The 21,710-nt window shown below is 33.2% G+C and overlaps 2 protein-coding genes across 2 annotated transcripts; both read left to right on the plus strand.

Annotated features, from left to right (window-relative positions):
* Nucleotides 1-5,800: 5,800 nt before the first annotated feature.
* On the plus strand, nucleotides 5,801-15,510 carry LOC125854606 (probable protein arginine N-methyltransferase 6). The gene is made up of 13 exons (XM_049534189.1): nucleotides 5,801-6,115; nucleotides 6,833-6,898; nucleotides 7,076-7,144; nucleotides 8,257-8,292; nucleotides 9,885-9,950; nucleotides 10,662-10,730; nucleotides 10,954-11,031; nucleotides 11,519-11,597; nucleotides 12,429-12,523; nucleotides 13,598-13,682; nucleotides 13,887-14,092; nucleotides 14,870-14,988; nucleotides 15,096-15,510. Exons 1-13 carry the CDS (start codon nucleotides 5,834-5,836, stop codon nucleotides 15,136-15,138), a joined length of 1,293 nt encoding a protein of 430 aa, XP_049390146.1. The 5' UTR covers nucleotides 5,801-5,833; the 3' UTR covers nucleotides 15,139-15,510.
* A 3,848-nt stretch (nucleotides 15,511-19,358) lies between these two features.
* Nucleotides 19,359-20,908, plus strand: LOC125854605 (protein ASPARTIC PROTEASE IN GUARD CELL 2-like). The gene has a single exon (XM_049534188.1). It carries the CDS (start codon nucleotides 19,394-19,396, stop codon nucleotides 20,831-20,833), a length of 1,440 nt encoding a protein of 479 aa, XP_049390145.1. The 5' UTR covers nucleotides 19,359-19,393; the 3' UTR covers nucleotides 20,834-20,908.
* The last annotated feature ends 802 nt before the right edge of the window (nucleotides 20,909-21,710 follow it).

Genomic DNA, 21,710 nt, shown 5'->3' on the forward strand with positions numbered 1-21,710 from the left:
CAGCCCCCCCACCCCCCCCAAAAAAATTAAGTTTGTTTTTAAAAAATATTTTCAATTTCAACAATTATTTTTTACTCTAGTAAAAATAAAAGAAATTTTTCAAAAACATTTTTCATTCATAAATCAAACACTAAAAATCTTTTTCGGAAAATATTTTCTACTCATCAACCAAACATGAGAAAATAAGTCAAAAATCAACTTGTTTTCCAATAAAGCGTTTTCCTTCGTACCAAACACACCCATTAAATGAATCTTTTAACACAACGATAGTGAGGTATAAGTGAGCCGCCCACATGCTCACCCTAGTGATGGGAATTCAAACCCCACAGTACCCCCTCCCAAAAAATGAATATCACGAATGCGAAATTTAAGTTAAAATTTATTGAATTTGATTGCATCCGTAATTATTATTTATTTATTTATGTATCAATAATAACTCACATAATTGATTTCAACTTATTAAATTGATGATATATAATTTGTAAATACAAACAACATTATGAGAGTTTACCCAATCAAATAGCTCTTGAAACAACTTTTTTTCTGAAGATTTGGCCATGGTTATAGGTGCGTGTTTATCTAAGTACTATAGGCTAATTATTAAAATGAGATTATTATGGTGAATTTGAATTATGTTATCAACGGGAGATAATTGGGCGAGTCATAATGAATTAATACAATAATTGAGTTAATACCCAATCTAACTCAGATTTGCATGCATAAAAAAGGGTTGGTTAAAACGGATTAGATAATGAATTATATAATGAGTCAAGACCTAACCCAATTATTCAATTTTTACCAAGCTTAATTAATTTTTTTGTTCTTTTAAACTATTTTAGTATCTAATAAAATTATTTTTTTCTTTATTATGACTATATATAACACATCAAATTTTAAAAAAAGTATTTTAAAAATTGTTTGACAAAATTTCTCGTTAATCAATTTGAATAACATATCAATCGAATTTTTAACGAATTAAACTAATAAATAAGCGTATCAATAACCTATCCAAATTTAAACGGATTGGATGAGTTGGATTTGATTTTATTACCCTAGTTACAGCTATATATGAACATATTGGAGTGTGATTTTGAAAGGTGAAAATAGTTCTAGAAAAGTGGACCTATCCCTATTGAACACCAACTTGCAATAGAGTGACAACTAATAGGATGATAAATAGTTAAAGGACAAACAACAACTATATCAAAACTGAATTCTGTTGTCCCGTTAATTTCTAACGTAAACATAACAACTTTTTTGATGAAGGATAAAGCGTTGATGATTTCGAGAGAATGGATGTATTATTATAGAATTATGGATTTAAGATATAATTTTGATTGATTTGATATATAGATTCTTATTATGAATTTGTTGAACTTTTAAAATTATAGGTTTAAAATTAATTCTTATCAATTCAAATATGTATATGTTTTGTATCAAGGTATTGAGATCAATTGAATTCATTATTGAGAAAATTTTACGTATAGCAAAAAAAAAATTGCTAATTGTATGCTATAGCAAACTTTATAAAATTGCAATTCGTAGCAAAATTTTAGTTTGCTACGGATGTGTCTTTCTGTATATTCGCTAGTCAGTCTTTTTTTTATATACATTTTGATTGTTTAAAAAAAATAAATAAAAAGGCGTTAATTTCGGTTAGAAAAAAAAAAGGAAAAAAATCACTAAAGTCACGCACGTTCTGTTTCATTCGAATTCCTTTCCTTCTTTGTCGTCTTCAAAAGTAAGAACTCCATTGTAACTTAATTCAGAAAATCGATCAAGCTATTGACGGTACTATACAAATAATCGAGATCATTGGATTGTAGAGATAGCAATATGAGGTAATTTCATGACGAAAACATTCTCTGATTTTGCCTTTTTTGGTCAAAGATGGTGCTTAACGTGTATTCAAAATCAGATTTCCTTTTTAACTATCATCAATTTAAGTTGAATGTATATTGAGAGGTGTATATTTTGTTCGAAATAGAGTTTAACACTTATGATTTGTATAGTTAATAGTAATCTAGAAAAATTTGTGATCTGAAAATTTTCTGGACGAAATTATTGATTATTTTGAATTTGTAATCGGAGATTCACTCATTTCACAGTAATATTTGTGTTCGAATTTGTATATTTGCTTAGAGTTTATACGTATAGGTTTTTAGATATGATTCAGTAAGATATGTATAATTCATATATGAAACTATTATGTGTTTGTTTTATATAGTGCATCTTCATCATGATTTTGGATATATGATTGTTATATCAATGTAAAAATTTGTACTCTCTGAAAGTAACAATAACACTGCACTTTTATGAAATTGTATAATTGTGTATAAAGTTTTAATTTGTGTATATAATTGTTTATATATAAATGTATATGCAGAATGTGTATATAAACGTTTATATGAGTATATAATGGGAATATGTATATATGTGAATAACTTAAGTTGCTAGAATTTGTATAAATATATATTCTATTTGTTGTTGAAATTCTTAATTGTATAAATGTATATGTATATATAACTTATTTTTTATATAGAAATTTTAAAAATAATGATTATACAGTCCAATAACCCACAAACAACAACTTCAGGTTTATCATTGTAATTTGTATAAACGTCAGTTTTATCTTTCCTTTTTTTACTTGACTCAGCAATAGGTGTATAAGTGTGAGCAAATGTGTATGTTTAAATAAACATTATACAATAACTACTAATATTATACATTTATACAACCACAATTGTATAAGCAAACAGTATAAGACATGAATCAACACAAAAAATGTAAAAATAATGATTATACAGTAAATGACCCACATGATTATACAGTCCAATGACCCGCAAACAACAACTTCAGTTTATCATTGTGATTTGTATAAACGTCAGTTTATTCTTTCCTTTTTTTACTTGACCGAGCAATAAATGTACAAGTGTGAGCAACTGTGTATGTTTAAAGGAGCATTATACAATAACTACTAATATTATACATTTATACAACCACAATTGTATAAACAAACAGTAGAAGACATGAATCAACACAAAAAAATGTAAAAATAACATGAAATCATAACATATACATAAATACAAATACCTATCATGTTCCAATGATCAAGAAACAACAACTTCAATTTTATCTATATGGATTATGAACTGATGTGAAAAGGTAGTTTGAAAAAATTAAAAAAAATTAACAAAATGAGATGAGTTTTGACGGTACCTGAAATTTTTGAAGTAATGTTTCTCTTTTGAAAACGAGACGAGGACGTGCTGGAGAAATTTGTAATTTGAAATTGTATTTGGGGAGAAGATTTGGGAGAATTTGAAGGAAATAGGAGAATAGATTGTATAAAAGAAAGGGAAAAGGAAAAACGTCCGTTTTATTTTTTTAATAAATTATACAAATCGGTGGGGCCCTATAATAGAAAAGTGATCGAGATTTTACTTATTAAAGGAAATAACTGAAACGGTAGTTAGTGCATTTAATTAACATTATTAGTTTGCCATTCTGTACAATTATCCCTTCATTATTTATATGTTATATTATCCAGTACTACTAATTTGAATATACTATTCAAGTTATCTTTATTGAGCTCTCGGTGCATGTTCTAATTGAACCTATTTAGAGTGTGAATTAGAAGTCCTACATTAGTTAGGAAATAAACTAGTAATTTGCTATTATGGACTTAGAAAATATTTTTCTTATGAATTAATTATTGAGATTGAATTACACTCATGTATAGTATCTTTACAACGTGAATTCATTAACGAAGGAAACTCTCCATTCTACCATAGAAAGCCAACCTTTGAGTATCAGTTTTTTAAAAGATCAAAAGGATAATTATATTAAAATTAACTAATGTTTAACAAATTGCTTGTAGCAGGATAGTTAGTTTCCTAGAGTACGTAGTTCCTAAAATATCTATCTATACTACTTCCTTTGCAAACACTGGAGGAACTATCAAAAAGGTTGGTATTCCAAAGGCATCGCACTTGAGTCCTTCCTTGCTAAGCATGTCCGCCACCTTGTTTTGGTTTAGGGCTAGTTCCCACAGCTCCATCGGTGTTGAGCTTGAACCTACATGGTGAGGGAGGTTCGCATTTAACTTGGATGGTACATTTGGTTTTACTAGCCTTATGCTAGAGAATGATGAGTTGAAACTTAATGACTTGGTTGATCGTATTAGAGAAGGATACACTTTGTTTAACTAATGAGGAAGAAAGCAAAAATAATGTACATAACTTTTTAATTATTTAACGAAGACAAAAAGATTTACTTTTAACAAATTTAAATGATCAAAATTGTATTTAATAGACTATTTTAAACTATCACAAGTAGTCCATTTCATTATCGTCAAGTGGCTTCAAGTCTATCTCTTTATCCCATGTTATTGAATTTTTTACTTGTGCAATGACACAATCTATTATATATTCAACCTAGATATATTTAAAAAAAATGAAAATTACGCAGTTACGCAAACATATAATAGTTATTTAGCTAACATAGCTACAGTTTGCATTAATTACAATTCAAAACTTACTTCTAGTTATAATTACATTCTCTCTTTCCCCTCTCTCTTGAATCTCATTCGCCACTCTCCTCTTTTTCTCCCTCACCTCTCTCCTCTCCTTGCCCAATCTCTCTCTCGCTTCTCTTCAGCCAATCTCTTTCTCACTTTATACAAACACAAATATATAATTTGTGTTTGTGTTTGTATAAAGCGAGAGAGACGAGATATACAAATCATAGACACTTATAATTATACAAATACAAATCTTTCCCTGGCCAGTTCTCTTTTGCATTTCTCTCTCACTTTATACAAACACAAATTATACAAATACAATATATAATTTGTGTTTGTATAAAACGAGAGAGATTAGATATACAAATACAAATGTTTTAACTCGATTCAACTGTATACAAATTCAAGTAGTATGCAAATATACAAATACAACATATACATAATAGTCACATATATACAATTATCTAACTGATATACATATACGTTTCGCCTTTCTCCACTCTCTACCCTCTCTCACTCACCTCTCTCCTCCCTCTCCCAATCTCGCTCGCCAGATATACAAACACATATGTATACTAGTTACATATATACAATTATTTTGGTTGATATACATATACAATTCGTCTCTCTCCACTCTCTGCCCTCTCTCGCTCGCCTCTCTCCACCCTCTCCCAATCTCGCTAGCCACTCTCCTCCCCATAACATGTAACTACGAATCGTAATTAGCAAACTATAGGTATAGAACATAATTAAGCTATTTTTGAGTGACTATATGTGAAAATTCCCCAATAAAAAAACCTCACATAATTTCACTTTTGATCTTATTATTATCAATGCATTCTAGTTCTAGTTCTTATGATATTTGCTATGCATATTTTATCACCAATAAACAAAATTATGCATTTTTCGTCCTTTATATGGGAAATACATGATACTTAGGATTTTTCTAGCATTATCTTACTTTCAAATATTGAATAACAATATAAATTTAATACAACATATTAATAACTGAATAATTATGCAGTTAATAATCATCAAATTTGTAATGATTCATAATTAGATATAGTGGTGTTCACAGGTAGGTTTGAATCAGTTGATGGTCAAAATCAAAACTCAAATAGCTCAAAAATGTATATATATTAATTAACTGAAAGTTAAATGTGCTTAATTAAAATTTATCAACATTTGAAGGTCTAAAAGTGCTAATTTCCCCAAAATAGAACCCTTTCTCTTCTCTTCTCAACGATACAACATTTACTCCAATAGTTTTGGGCAGTGAGACTCTGAGATTCGCGTGGGAACGAAAAAAAAATGTTACAACCAACAGACGGCGGTTACACTAACGGGTACCACCACGACGGCGCCGTCGCCGTCGGTATCTCAGGCGGTAATAGAGTACGCAGAGGCAGCCGCGGCAGGTCACGTGGCCGTAGAGGTGGTGGTAGTAGTGATGGTGATGCTAGGGTTTCTCAATGGCAGCAGCATCACGAAGATGAGGAGGAGAGGGAAAAGCCTACACCTCCTTGTACGGAGTTCGATACGGCATATTTTAATTCGTATGCTCATGTTGGCATTCATGAAGAGATGATTAAGGTATTTATGGCATTACGGATCTACTTCACTGAATATGTGTATTTATTATGTACATATTTGTCTATTGAGTGTGTAGGCATTGCGATAATGAATTGAAAAAGGATGATTGAGTTGGAAGAGTTCAACCGGAGTGGAGTTGGCATGTGTACTTGTCTACTATATACATTCGGAAGAATCAGTTTGTAGGGAGTGCAATGTTTTGAGGAGCTGAGCTTACAGGATTATTTGTCTATACTAGTTAGTATGTTAGGCATACATTTGCAAGAATTAAGATTTTAGAGAGTGTAATGTTTTGTGTAGCTGAGCTTACAGAGTTATAGGATTATTTGGCTATACTTGTGAGATGTTAGACTGGGTTGTCATGTATACATGTCCATATTCATTCGTGAAAGTCAGTTTTTAGGGAGTGTAACCATGGGGGAGCTGTAATTATGGTGTTATAGAATTAATTGGCTTCTTTGCATTACTATAGTCTTGAACACTACGGAGCTGAATAGTGTAATTCAAAATTTATAATCCCTCTGTTGCATTTTATTTAGTATGATGATGATATGAAGTGAGCTTAAACTAAGAAGTGTTGAAAATTCATTTTACTGCTTGTTTTTAGGTGAATTTAATTATTTGGCTTGCATTTGAACTTCCTGTTCCCTTGTGTTTATGCTTTCAAATATATCTAGATGTACAAAGGACATGTTAATTTATGGGTGGAACTCGCAGGATCGTGTGCGGACGGACACTTATAGGAATGCAATTTTTCAGCATCAAAACTTCATTGCTGGAAAAGTAAGTTGACTATCTAAATTATTCTGTGCCCCAAATGAAATTCTAAAATTTATCAAATCTCACATTGTATTGCTACTTAAGTCTTTCATGGTTCTTTTGTGTTTTTTTAATAATTTCATTACATAGTTCAACCAGTCTCGTCTATGCCTATGGTATAATTAAATTTACATTTTCTAGGTTGTCGTTGATGTTGGATGTGGCACCGGGATCCTATCTATATTTTGTGCACAAGCGGGTGCAAGACGAGTAAGATATCATTAAGTCCTCTGCTGAAATTTCATCAATCTCAGTTCAGTACCAGAGTGGAGTTGTTATTTCCATGGTTCCTTTCAACTTTTGAGACAATATTATGAACTTATGTATGCGAACAAATGGAAAAATTCACCCAGCTATTGCTAGATTACAATATGTTCTAATACTAGAAGTGCTCTGAATAGTCAATGTGGAAAATTGCATCACAGTTCTTCCAGTTTCAAAAAAAAATTTGCAACACAATCCGTATTTGTCACTGGAATATTAAAGTGACGTAGATGTCTGAGCTATATTGCAGTCAACACTTCCCCTATCTTCACTGCATGCACATTCTTCTTGGTACATTACAGTGCCAAATTCCATCTATTGGGCACCTGTTTGGTGCCAAAGCATGTAAAAGTCAGCATATGTAAGAACACGTAACAGCTATATATTGTATGCCATTTTCAAGTTTCATCCCGGAAGTCACACAAGTTGAGAGATGATAAAAAATATCTTTCCTTGCTCCATAACTTAAAGTTTGAACAAACTGTCGAATCTACGTTTTGGCGAACCTTCTCCTTATAAGATTCTTTGCTCCTTTCCTATCAAATGCTCCAAAATAAGTATCTCTGTATCGACATCCAATGTTTTGGTTTCTACCAAAACAACCGGTGATCCTGGATTGTTTAAGGAATTATGAGTTTTATTTTCATCTATAAAAAAAGGAATTATGAGTTTTATACATCAAAAGACAGAAGAATGGGTACCCAAGAATTATTCATTTGATCATGGTGATGAAATATATGGTTGATTGTTTCTTCAGTCTTCTTGCACAAAAGCAGCTATGGCTCATTTATTCTCTCTCTATTGGTTTAGCTACTATGACAGCGTTTTAGATTGTTCATTTTCTTTTGGGAAGATCCATGTTTTTTTCTTCTTCTATACAATAAAGTTGCATCTTTGATGTGTTTTACTTTCTTTCTACCCTGGTTTTTAGTGGACCAAGTGAAGTCATGACCTCTTCTTGATGCAATCTGAACTTATTTGCGTGCTTCAATTGGTATTCCCTTTAATTTGGATGTTCCAGATATAACACTTATTAGGCAGATGTTCTTTTATCCCAGGTGTATGCTGTTGATGCAAGTGATATAGCTGTCCAGGTACTTGTTTCCTTCTGTTAGAGGATGTTCGTTGAAGCTTTTCTATGTAGTATTTGTATTCTAAATGTGCCTTAGAGTAATACTTCCCCGAACATTTCTTATGGTTGATGAGTTCTGAGACAATTGACTGCTTCATTATGGTGCTTTATGATGATGCTGCATCCTTTACAAAGGCTTGCAGAACCTTCAAATACTCCCCTCTTTAAGTTAACTTTCTTTTTGACAAGTTTGTAAAGAAGTTTTAGTGAGGCAGTAGAGGACAATGATGGTGCATGATGTTGTTCCACTACTTAAAGATTTCAAACACTCACGATTTAACTCATTGTTTATCAGTAGTCTAACAGGGTGGTAAGTTCTCTAAAGATCTTTAGATGCCTTATAAAAAAAGGCTCTCTAAAGAACTTCCAGTTGTCGAAATGAAGACAATTTCTGCAGTATGTAGTTGTACAGCCAAGGACTTTTCAAGGGAAGAGTATTTCTTTTCAGTTTTTGTATGTTGGTAGGATGAAACAAACATGAGTTTCATGGATAGACTGAACAAACTGTCCCATGGGAGGACTGCCAGAAAGCTGAGAATAGGCGGAGTGATATTGTCACTTGTGAGTTTGAAGAGAATGGACTGGCATTTAATGTGCAAAAACAAAATGCTTTTGACAGAAGTGGAATGGGGTAATTCAGTTGCAAACATGCTTGAATATACATTGATATGTGAATTATTCTAGGACATTTTAGCTGATATTGTAATTCAGTTTATTTCACAAAATTTAGATGCATGACTAAGCAACGGCCGATTGTTTATAAACACAAGCATGGAGCCATACCTTACTTTGGCCTCCCGCTAATACTTCTTCGTCATTTGCTTCATCAAATAGTACTTCCTAATTTTAGCTCATGAGTGAGCATTGCATTCCATAAGCAAGCTGACAAATTCTTCTTATAGAAAAAGAATCAAACAAATATTCGTGGGCGCAAAATATTTGTTACTGCACACCTTTGTTGTGTCAACTGGGGTATATTACTGGGATATGTTGATTCGTCATTTTCCATCACCAGATTCGTGTCAAGTTGACATGATGTTGTTGTCGGTACGGTAAAGAGCTGATCTAAGTCTGGCATTTACTTTGAACATTAGTTGAAACTAAAATGATGGAGAGAAGAAGAAGACGACAACAAAGACAGAGAATAAAGAAGATAGAAGAAAATAAACTTAGTTAGACTTGAATGTTTCTTCTCTGTCTTTGTTAAAAAGTTATAAATATGAATGTTTTTTCACTTCTAGAAATGTTGATACCACTTACAAAAAATCTTGTTTATGCTGCTGATTTAGATCACTCTAAAAATACTATTACATTAATTTTCTTTACTTCCAATGATGCCACTTAGAGCGAACCTTTGAGGCTTTGAAATTCCTGCAATTGTCTATCCTTTCCTACTAAAAATGTGTGAACATTATTCAAACCATAATAGATGGAGGGAAACACTCTAGTAGCTGGACATTCTTAAGATCTCTTCCACTGTCTTTTTTCTACAGGAGCTATGTGAAATAATTGAACTTGAATTTCATTTTACATCTGTTTTTTATGGTTCACCAGGCGAATGAAATTGTGAAGGCAAACAACTTATGTGACAAAGTTATTGTTTTGCATGGGCGGGTCGAGGTATGTTCTAGTCTTAACATTTGATTCTTCCGCTGTTTTTGCAACTTAGAATTGATGTTATTACCATTGGACATTTGGCTGCTTTTGTTTGCTTAAGTTGTATGAAATCCACCTTTTCTTAGAGCGAAGTAAAAATCCTTAAAATTCAATTCATATGTATGTAGATGGGTGCATTAGCAACATATGTTAACCGAGACAGAAGAAAACATGTAGTAATAAATTGAAAAATAAGATAGTTGGAGAGTGAAAATAGAGACACCGATAAGGGAGACTAGACAATGCTCGACTACCTACTAACCTTCTACAACTAATCCTCGACCTCCAAATCCTCCTATCTAGGGTTGTGTCCTTGGTAAGCTACAAGTGTGTCATTTCCCGTCTAATCACTTCCCCTCAATATTTCTTCTAGCAATCTCTACCTTTTCTCATACTCACCACAGCCAACCTCTCACACCTCCTCATTGGGGCATCCATGCATCTCCTCTTCACAGGTCCGAACCATCTCAGCCTCTCCTCCCTCATCTTCGTTCATAATCCTATCTCTTCTAGTATGTCCACACATCCATTTTCATAGTTGTCATCAATGGAAATGTTGTCATTTCTAACTTTGTCGTAATTGAATCTCTTTATAATGGATGAATATATCTCTTGTTATTATATAGATTTGAGTTTGGTGACTAATGACTATAGCATACTTTTTGGTTAGTTCAGGATGTTGAAATTGATGAAGAAGTTGACGTTATAGTTTCAGAATGGATGGGTTACATGCTGCTTTATGAGGTAATACCATACAGACTGACACATTTCAATGCTTCTCTTATAGACATCTATTGAAAAATTGTTTCTCTTTCGGGATAAGACTGGGCACTGGCCTGGCACCAAGGCGTGCCTACATCTAGTTTGGTCTCCACATGGTTTACCTTTTAAATGTATTATGTGGGATTCCATGACTTTCTCAACTTTTCTGTTTCTTACACTGCATGGAATATGCTTGTCCTTGCAGAGCATGCTGGGGAGTGTTATCACTGCTAGAGACCGCTGGCTGAAACCAGGAGGTCTTATTCTTCCATCACATGCAACGGTAGTCATACTCCATTCCCTAATTTATGTGTGCTTTCAAATTTATTTGGGGGTTATCTTCTGTGTGTGTTGTGCGTGTGTATTATCCTTCTTTTGCATCCTTTATTTGGGTGAATAGTGTGTCTGTATTATCAGAATTAGATTCACGCATTTAATAGTTATGTGACAGATTCAGATATTCTGTAATGCGGCAAATACACAATATTAGTATTTGCTTCATATGTTACTCATAGAGGAAATCCCGTGCTGATACTTACAGTGCCAAGAAGTAATATGAAGCAGTTGTATTAGGAATAGTGATCTATTCATTTAGATTAAGATGAGAAAAGCTCTTAGAACCAATTCTAATGCCGACTGCATTGTTCACCTAGAACAAGTCTGAAGTATCCAGACCCGGAGTCTGATGATTATGAATGACCTTTGCTTTTCCACCACTTAATGATATGAAAGAGTGATGTCATTTTAATCTCTGTTTCTTCTCTCTGCAGCTATACATGGCGCCTGTGACACATCCAGACCGGTATAGTGAAAGTGTTGATTTCTGGCGTAACGTTTATGGAATAGACAGTGAGTATTTGTTGTACGACTCATGGTTATCTCTGCTGTTCTTCCAGCAAAATCATAACCTTGACGAAGTGCTCTCTCTTAAGAATGCAAATTAGATCCACTTTCTTGTGTTTATTGGTTGAGGATATCACTATTTTGTTCAGCCACTTTATCAAGTTAGACATGTGAAAACTCTTAAGATTTGATTTATGATATCATTATTCATCGAGCTGTATATAAAGCTCAACTCCTTTTGTCCAACCCTCCAGTTTATTTTCTCTTCTTCATCGTTGCCACACATTTGGATCCCCACATCAACAACGACATGCTTAATTTTGATGAAGAATACTCTTTTCTGATTGAAACAAAATTATTCTAGTTCATAGCACTGAGTGGCTACATTATCTAGTCACCCATCGCTTGCACTAACATAGGACTCATCATTAAATAGCACTGTTTCTCAATGACCTTTCTTGTACAATGGTTAAACTTGTTTTAAATCTTAATGTTTCCAGACTTGCTGGTTTGTATACCATTTTAATTCGTTGGACCGTATCATCTTGAGCTTAGACAATTGATTCTTTATTTGTTATCGTTGGAACTGCTGTTTCATTTATTATCCTCCCTTATCTAGTAAAAATGTGAAAGGCGTTATCGTACTGATCACACACAAAAAAAAAAGTGTTATCTCTGTGGGAGAGCTGTATAGTGCACATGGACCTTAAACTCTGTGTGAGTGGGGTAAACAACCCTAAAAAACAAAGTTTAGTTGCTAAATGCCTATGCTTTTGATTATCTATATTTGTATGTGTTTCCTCTTTAGATTTCAGTTGGAATTCCAATTTTTTGTAGTGTCTGCTATAATGCCGTTAGCAAAGCAGTGCGCATTTGAAGAGCCATCAGTGGAGACAATTACTGTTGAAAATGTTTTGACATGGCCACAAGTGGTTAGTACCGGCAAATTCAATTATTTTTGGGTTTCATATTGCAAATTATTATCTGTGTCAAAAACAACAACAACAAATTTGTCTTAATCCAAGCAAGGGGATGCTTCCTGGTAAAGGAGCTATATGAAAGAAAAATTTATATGATTTAAGTTATTACGCAGATCATTGGATTAGTAGATTCTGCAGATTTATGTTTGTAATCTGGGATCACTTGATTGTTGCCCCAAAGTCTGGATAAGTAGGACTACATACTTTGAGTTATATGAAGTTTGAAATTCCCATTGCTGCTGATTGAGTCTCAGAGGTGTTGTACCAGTACTGGCTCTTTTTCTTTTTTATTTTCAGATTTCCACCCTAAGGGGTGGGGTAGGGTTGGTGGAGAAGGGGATGAAAAAGATCATTGGAATATAACTCCTTCTGATTAAGGGGAACTATATGAAACAATTCGTAGCCTTTTTATGAAAAATAAAAATGCATAATCTAAGTCGATAATCATGTATGAAGAAGGGTCAGTCTGTTGCTCAATCATTCTGTCCAGGTTCTGTTGGATAGTCACACACAGCACAAAGAGCGCAGAGCTGTAGGACTATATACTAAATATTAGTGATTAAAGAAGCAATTATAGGTTCATGAAAATTGGTTGCTTGGAATAAACATTGACATCTATTCTTAAGGTGGTGAATCCTCAAGAGGAAACAATTTTTTTTTTCCTTTCCTGTTTGGGCTTGTCCTTTTGCATGAATAGTATGTCTTTCAGAACTACAGGATCATGTAAGATTCTAGGGATTGTGAATAAGGTAAGGGATCTTGCTTTGTGCTCATGGTATGGATGTTTTATGAATTGCATCATGCTTTTGAGTCTTCACAGTTATTTTAGCAGACTTAGGGTGCTCTTGAGTCTCGAGTATGGTCTGATATTTATATCAAGATCATCAGGAATTTAGAATTTAGAAAGTCCTGGGCTTCTGTGCCTTATGCTCAATTATTTCCTCTGGCTCTTCGTATTTTATGCACTATTATTGAACTCATGAGCCTCCCTCATTTTAAACTCATTTCCCTTCAACTATATGGCAGGTGAAGCATGTGGACTGTTATACAGTGACAACTCAGGAGCTAGAGTCCATCACATCCAGATTTAAATTTGAGTCAATGATGCGATGTAACTTCTCTCTCCCTTTCCAAATAAACATTGTCTGAGTCTGTTGTACACGGAACTCATGGGTTTCTTTTATAACATCTGTTCTTTTTTTATATAAGAAAAAAATAGTGGGTGGGAGATGATTCATGCTTTTCTTCTTTTAGTGTTGGTACCTTCTTCTTTAATATTCTAATGGTCGTATGGCCTGATTCTATTTTTTTTCAGCACCCTTTCATGGTTTTGCTTTCTGGTTTGATGTGGAGTTTACTGGCCCAACAGTATTTCCTTTGAATAATGGTATGCGGCCTTCATTTGTTGAGCCTTCAAACAGTAACATGACGGAAGGCAATCAAAGAAAGAAGCGTCCCAATCCTAATGACGCCCTTGTCTTGTCAACTGCACCAGAGGATCCCCCAACACACTGGCAACAGGTTCTATAACTACTATTCCTCCNCCCCCCCCCCCCAAAAAAAAAATAAAAAATTGGGTGCTCTCTGTATTCTACTCTTTGCTTTTGGTTCATCGGAATGAAAGGCAGGCTTAGAAAAGAGTAAACTGATTACAATCTGCATCCAATTTTGTCATCTGATTTTATAAAATCTACACTAGGAGTTGGACAAATATACATTTTCCTCTGTACTAGTCTTAGATGGACCAGGAAATAGATTCTGAGGCCATAAGAAATATGTTTGCTATCATCGTAAGAGGCTTGGAGCTTCTGTGCCACCTTTTTTTGTGCTAAAAGCTGAAAATGTTTTCTTGAGAGCTCCGAAGATAATACTGTCAAATATTAAATCTAGATGTATATTTTTGCTTAGATTTTGGTGCAACATGGCTAATGATAATGTAAATAATACCATGGCTATAATTGATTTTGTTATCTCATCGCACTCATTTTAATGCTCTGTTCAGGATGTAACTTTTGAGCCAGCATATCCCTATACACATTACTTGTCAAAAAAAAGAGTGCTTGATAACAGTAGTGCTGCTGACATTCTTTCGTATAGAAGATTACCTGTTAGTTTAAGTAATCCTTGATATTGGTTCTTAGATGGAATACCTAAATATTTTGATAAACTAATGATATGATAATCCTGTTTGGAAATAAAATTATGGATTGATTGTTATCTCATACTATTTTAGCAGATTTTCTCTGGTGAAATTGGTGCATGCGTTCATGTTTTTGCATTTTTGGCATGAATTTGCAGACATTGGTTTACTTCTATGAACCCTTAGACGTGGAGCAAGATCAGGTTATTGAAGGCTCTCTAACATTGTCACAAAGCAAAGAAAATGCTCGATTCATGAACATCCATCTTGAATATTCGTATGTTTTGACTCAAAGCTCAATCAAGGCCACTATCTTAGTTTACTTTCAGCTTTTCAGGTATTACCTATAAGTTTAACATCCTTTTCACATTCTTCATCATGCAGATCTGGCGGACGTTCATTTGTCAAAGAGTCGGTGATGCGTTAAATCAACATATGAAGTCTTTGTCGGCTGAACCATTGTGGTGGTCGGTCATACACGGTTTCTGATAATTCTGCTTGTAATTTAGGTAGGGAAACGAAGGTGAGTTCAGGGCATTTGCACTGCCTCTAAACTTTAAAGCATTGAATGCATCAATTTCACTGCATATTCACGTAGTGTATTATGTGAAAACTTGTAACATGTTTCCGCGAGAATATGAGTCTTTCCTTAGCTGTAATTTATAGAGTAGATGTAGGGTTGATCTGGTACTGTGTTAGAATTTTTTAATTAGTTTGATTCATTTGAATATGAAAAAGATAAAAAAAAAAAAAAAATCAAATTATTTCTTCAACCCCCAGCTTGTGACAAGTTACTCTTTTATCCTTGTCTGAGTCTCTCTTTTCCAGTTATTGTACCGTTCTTTTAGTATTCCCCTTCTTTGTTTAGGTAGGTACAGTCCATTAAGGTGTATGTTAGAAGTACTAAATTTGATAAATACTTCTGTCCCATAACAATAAGGGATAATATAGAAACACAGACAGTCAAACATGGCCTCAGCTGACAAGAACTCCAACTCTCGAGTAAGCACGAGGCACCTCAATTCGTCTCCACAACATTGGCTGTCCATGAGACATAATGGTAATGAGTTGGAGTGTTTAGATGTAGCCTTAACTTGTCATCTAAGGCCAAGTTTAAATGTCTGTTTATGTATTATGCCTAAAAAGAACCATCGACATACTACATATAATCTAAGGACTTTTGAGACAAATAATCTAACATAAGATTTAGTGTTATACATCAAAGGATCTATTGATTGAGTGAATAAATATTGTTTTCCTATAAAACGGATCTCGTCCCCTGGTAGGTCACTTCCATTTCACTTAATTATTCATGCATCTTTATTGCATGAATAACTAGTGACAACTTTATTTTGGAAGTCTATTGCAACCACTAGGGCCTTATATATGACTATATATATGTCCCATGTTCTCTAATTATTATTTTTGTGCATGACTTGCAATTTTCACGCCTTTGACTGCTACAATCATTGTATGTTTCTTTAGTAATATCAATCAACGAGGGTTACGGTGGAGTGGTAAGTACCCCTTCATCCTTTAGCCAGAGATATTGTGTTCGAGTCTCCATGGATACGAAGTCCTTATTTGTTTGGAATTGTGTTACCTTCATTGTGATTTGGATTTAGTCGAGCTTTAATTTGGATGTTAAACATCGTGTGGGAAATTTAAAAAAGTAATATACTAGAGAGAAAAGGAAAATGATTTAGTTTCTATTGTCATTAGGTTATAATTATATACATTTGTTAAAATGATTAGCAATTCCTAATGGTTGAAGGTTACAAAAGTCTATCATAAGAGACAATAAAATACCATTTCCTCTTTAAGTCTTAATTGACATTAAAGATACATCTAGAATATGGTTGAAATTTTATCACAAGAAAATATTTATGACATGAAATTTGAGATGGTAGAAAGCAATGATTTGAAGTTTTATCATTGTCAAGTTCACATTCTATGAGATAAAATTTATAATAGAATTACAGTAATTTTGTACTTGATCTTTTTTTCCCCTTTCCAGCCTAAAAAAACACTTCAACGTGAGACCTTGAGAGATATATAGGTAGACATATGAAGGGACATAGGGTCGATAAATTTGATATTTGATTTGACTAAACATTTCTCTTTTTTTGATTCTTTTTTCTTTTCTTCTGTATCTGATTACAAACAACTCACTATTCCAAGTCAAATTGATTAAAAGAAGAAGAAAAAAACTTATTGTTTTAAATCAAGGTTATACCCTAATTAGAAGAAATCAAAAGTTGTCATATAAAATTATAAGCAAGGCATGATACAAAATTGTCTCTAAGTCCAACCATTTTAGTTATTTTTTGCGTGAACTTTAGGCAGAAATGTATACTTTAATCGGTTCTTGTGTTATTCAATCCCTTTATTTAAAATTTGATTTTGTCAAACTAACATCAAACATGTATGTCTGAAGTGATGAGTCCATCTTTTACCCTTATGGCCATATTGAATTGTAGGGACTTACAACTCTTATCATGCCTACAATAAATTGAAAAACTATAATTGTGAAGGAAAAAGATGAATAATGCACCTTTATAAAAAGAAGTTGAGACTTGATCATCATCTCTTTTATTCATAATAATAATTGGCCCCTCCACTCTTCCAAAATATATTTGCTTGTTTTGCTATGCTATTTAATTTTAAGAAAACAAGGTTTTTTAAATATGAGAAAAATCACTTTTCTAATGAAGTTTGACAAATTATAAAGTGACATTTTACGTTTGATTATATTCTTCCTTCGCTTCAGCATACTTCGAAAAATATTTTTTGTCGTACCGAACACACCCTAAATTATTAGTTGGGTAACAATTTGATGTCTTGTGGATGGTGAAAACTCATTATTCTCTCTATTGTATATGTGAATGCTTTAGTTACATTGGGAAGGCTAGCTAGCCAAAAGCTTCATACTTTAAGTATTTCATGAAAAGTGCACAATAGTTATAATTTCATTCTCTTATGGTCAAACCTCTTTAAAATGTTTATAGTAATAGTTTCATTTGTTTGAACTTTTTCCCTTTTTGAATATTATATCAATTGATTCTTACACATCTATAACAATAATTTGATATTTCTTGAAACAAGAAATATTTCTATTGATAATAGTTTGATCCGAAAATATCAAATACCAAATAAACAATAAAAAAGGTAACATTCGATGAATAATAAGATGAGATAAATATACCATTCTACAGTAAATTTTAGATGAAAAGTTAGAGAAGTGAATATCTTTCAAATTCATAATAAGTACTTTGATTAGGTAATATTTTTTTAATCTTAAGCTAATTGGTCTTTTGTCGTGTGCTTATTTATTTATTTGTACTTTTAAAGAAGCTTTTAATAGAGAGAGGAATACATAAACATGTGTGGAGAATCTCTATATAGTCAAGAGACCCCATCACATTGATGTAATCATTTTGTCACCTCCTTAAACAAAATAGTTTTTTGTCTATAAGATAATAATTTCGAAATAAAATGTGCATTATTTTATTTCGTATTTAATTATGAGTAATAAATAGTTTTAAAAATTTTTTATTAGTTATTTCATATATTTCATATAAAAAGTGAAATAAATAATTTTATAAATTATTTTAACTTATAAGATGTTTTTATCTATCACATCTTATCAACCAAACAATTTACGGTACGAAAGATATTTATAGAATCAGATTATTTATAAATTATATAAATTTTTGTAATCAATATTTATAGGAAATTTAATAAAGGTGGTAACTAATAATCTACTATATCAAGTAAAAACACATGTAGTGTATAAAATCTTTTCATTATGAGTGTATATATATGAATTAAATCCTTTAATTAAACTTATAAGTACTTTCAAAGAAATTTAAAACCATTTAAATGATTATATCAGTCCATAATCATGAAAGAAAATGGCATTTTTTGCATCCTATTTTGTTAGATTACTTTTTGATAGTCAAGCAAGTTGATGAAATTGTTCGACAATAATTAGGTTTCAGGTTTATATTTCGATAGAGACAAAATATTAGGTAATTTTTTCTATCTGTTTTAGTTTTGATGAAAAAAATTACTTGATACTTATTACTGGTGCGAGGAACATGTAATAATTTGATGCCCCATAACATAATATATTGAACCATCAAGGATTGTAGTACATGATAAATATATCTTCATTTTTAATTAGATATTTTGAATTCAAGCAATGAATATAGAGTCATTTTTTAGGCGAATGTAATTTAATCGAACCTTAATACAGATACCAAACATCAAATATAATACCAGAAAAGATGCCTTTGAGATTTTTTAGGCGAACGAAATTTAATCAAACCCCTAATACAAATATCAAACTTCAAATATAAAACCAAAAAAGACGTCTTTTTGAATTTGAGGAAAATGAAATTTTATCGAATCCTAATACAGATACCAAATATCCTATATAAAAACAAAAAAGATATTTATACAATAAATTCAAAGAAACACCAAAATGAAACCTCATCATTCAATTATTTCTTCTCACCCTCCAAAAAATGGGCCAAAGGTTTCTTCTCCAACCCCACAACCCTCCCACCCCCACCCCCACCCCCACCCACCCCTCAAACCCTTTTTCTTCTATTCACATCCCAAAACCTTAAAAACAAATTAAAAACTCTCAACTTCCCTCTCACCACACACAAAAAAAAATGTTTCTCCCCTTTCTAGCCTTAGCAATTTTGCTCATTTTATCTCCTACCACCATTGCAACAACTTCAAGTGAAATCAAGAACTCAACTCATGAAATCTTCAATGTAAAAGAATCCATTGCCCAATTAGACACAAAACCCCAAACCCCATTTGAAAATCAAGAAGAATTTCATGTTGATAATGAAATTGAACAAGAAAATGGAAATTGGAAACTCAAGCTCAAGCTCATTCACAGAGACAAACTACAAATTCCCCATTTTCCATATAATAATAACAAAGTATTTGAAGGTCGAATCAATAGAGATTTGAAAAGGGTGTCCAGTATCATTCACAGAATTCAAAATGGTGGTGTTAATTACCGGGTCGAGGAATTCGGGTCGGATCTTATTTCGGGTATGGATCAAGGTAGTGGGGAATATTTTGTTAGGATTGGTGTAGGTAGTCCAGCTAAGAACCAATACATGGTTCTTGATTCTGGTAGTGATATTGTTTGGGTACAGTGTCAGCCCTGTACCCAATGTTATCACCAATCCGACCCAGTATTCGACCCATCTCTTTCCTTGTCGTTTACTGGCGTCCCATGTGGGTCGTCAGTATGCGACCGGGTTGAGAATTCTGGTTGTCATTCGGGTCGGTGTAAATATGAGGTTATGTATGGTGATGGTTCATATACTAAAGGCACAATGGCAATTGAAACATTGACATTTGGTCACACTATGGTTAAAAATGTTGCTATTGGTTGTGGACATAGAAATAGTGGCATGTTTACAGCTGCTGCTGGATTATTGGGCCTTGGCGGTGGGTCCATGTCACTAGTGGGCCAACTCGGCGGGCAAACGGGCGGTGCATTTAGTTATTGTTTAGTGAGTCGGGGCACCGACTCGACCGGGTCACTCGAGTTCGGTCGAGGGGTGTTACCGGTCGGTGCGGCGTGGGTGCCACTTATTCGAAATCCACTAACCCCGAGTTTTTACTATATAGGGTTATCAGGGCTCGGAGTCGGAGGCGTTCGAGTACCGATATCGGAAGACGTGTTTAAGATCACTGAGCTCGGGGACGGTGGAGTCGTCATGGACACAGGGACGGCCGTGACACGACTACCCTCAGAGGCATACGTGGCGTTTCGGGACGCATTTATAGCCGAAACCGTGTCGCTCCCTAGGGCACCGGCCGTGTCGATATTCGACACGTGTTATGACCTAGATGGGTTCGTGACGGTTCGGGTACCGACCGTTTCGTTCTTCCTTTCGGGTGGGCAAATCTTGACCCTGCCAGCTAGGAACTTTCTAATTCCAGTGAATGACAAGGGTACATTCTGTTTTGCATTTGCTCCATCACCATCAAAACTTTCTATAATAGGAAACATCCAACAAGAAGGCATCCAAATTTCATTTGATGGAGCAAATGGTTTTGTGGGATTTGGTCCCAATATTTGCTAGCTTATATAATTATTATATTATGTAAAAAATGATTAATGTTCTTAATTTTTTATAATTTTTTCTTGAGAGGTGTAATTTTATGACTAGTAGAGTGGATTTTTTGTTAGTATAGTACTGCAATAACAACATATTCAATATAGTTTATGAGGTCTGAAGAGAATGATGAGTTGATGTGTTATTTTGAAAAGGTAGAGAAGTTGTTTCCGAACGTTTTATAATATTAGTTCTTTTAAAATATTATGATTGAAGATATGAAGTAAAGAATTTGGTTCCATTTGCTAGTGCTTTTTAATTAAGTAAACTTATGTGGCTACTCTATGTAGTACCTAATGATTATAATCCCAAAGGTATGTCCTTTACTTGTTTTAGGGAGTAAACATAGATTCTATAAAACATTATTTTTATACTTATTGATCAACTTTAATATCCCCAATAAAGACATCTTAGGGAAGAATTATTATCAATGTATTTTAATTAGTTATAGTTTGGTTTATTTAGTCTATTTTCACATATATATGTTACTAAATCAAAATTACTATTGATAATTGTGCTTTGTTGTAGCTCACTTTAATTACAAAATATTGTCAATGTAATGGAGTTTTGCACTATTAAGTTCTTTACTTGTTATAACATGAGTAACCTGTCTTATTTTTATAATTATAAATTTTACATTCTAAGATGACTTGCGTATAAATATTATTTTGACTATCCGATCAATATACATAAGTTAAACTCCTAATAAAAAAATAAGGGTGTGTTTAGGAAAGGTGTTAAGTAAAAGTAATTGTTAAATAATAATAGTCAAAACTTGGTATAGACATAAATTTGGAGTCAAAAGTAGATAAAAAAAAAAGGGGGGGGGGGGGGGGGGGGGGCG

This window comes from Solanum stenotomum, chromosome 2 (genome assembly GCF_019186545.1).
Source record: "Solanum stenotomum isolate F172 chromosome 2, ASM1918654v1, whole genome shotgun sequence".
In the NCBI taxonomy this organism is placed as follows: Eukaryota; Viridiplantae; Streptophyta; class Magnoliopsida; order Solanales; family Solanaceae; genus Solanum; species Solanum stenotomum.

Bases quoted from the DNA above. Each gene is read 5' to 3' on its own strand.
- LOC125854606 (XM_049534189.1), top strand. From the start codon at position 5,834: ATGTTACAACCAACAGACGGCGGTTACACTAACGGGTACCACCACGAC. The intron at 10,731-10,953 runs GTAATACCATAC...TTGTCCTTGCAG, and splicing joins GTTACATGCTGCTTTATGAG to AGCATGCTGGGGAGTGTTAT. The intron at 14,989-15,095 runs GTATGTTTTGAC...TTCATCATGCAG, and splicing joins AACATCCATCTTGAATATTC to ATCTGGCGGACGTTCATTTG.
- LOC125854605 (XM_049534188.1), top strand. From the start codon at position 19,394: ATGTTTCTCCCCTTTCTAGCCTTAGCAATTTTGCTCATTTTATCTCCT.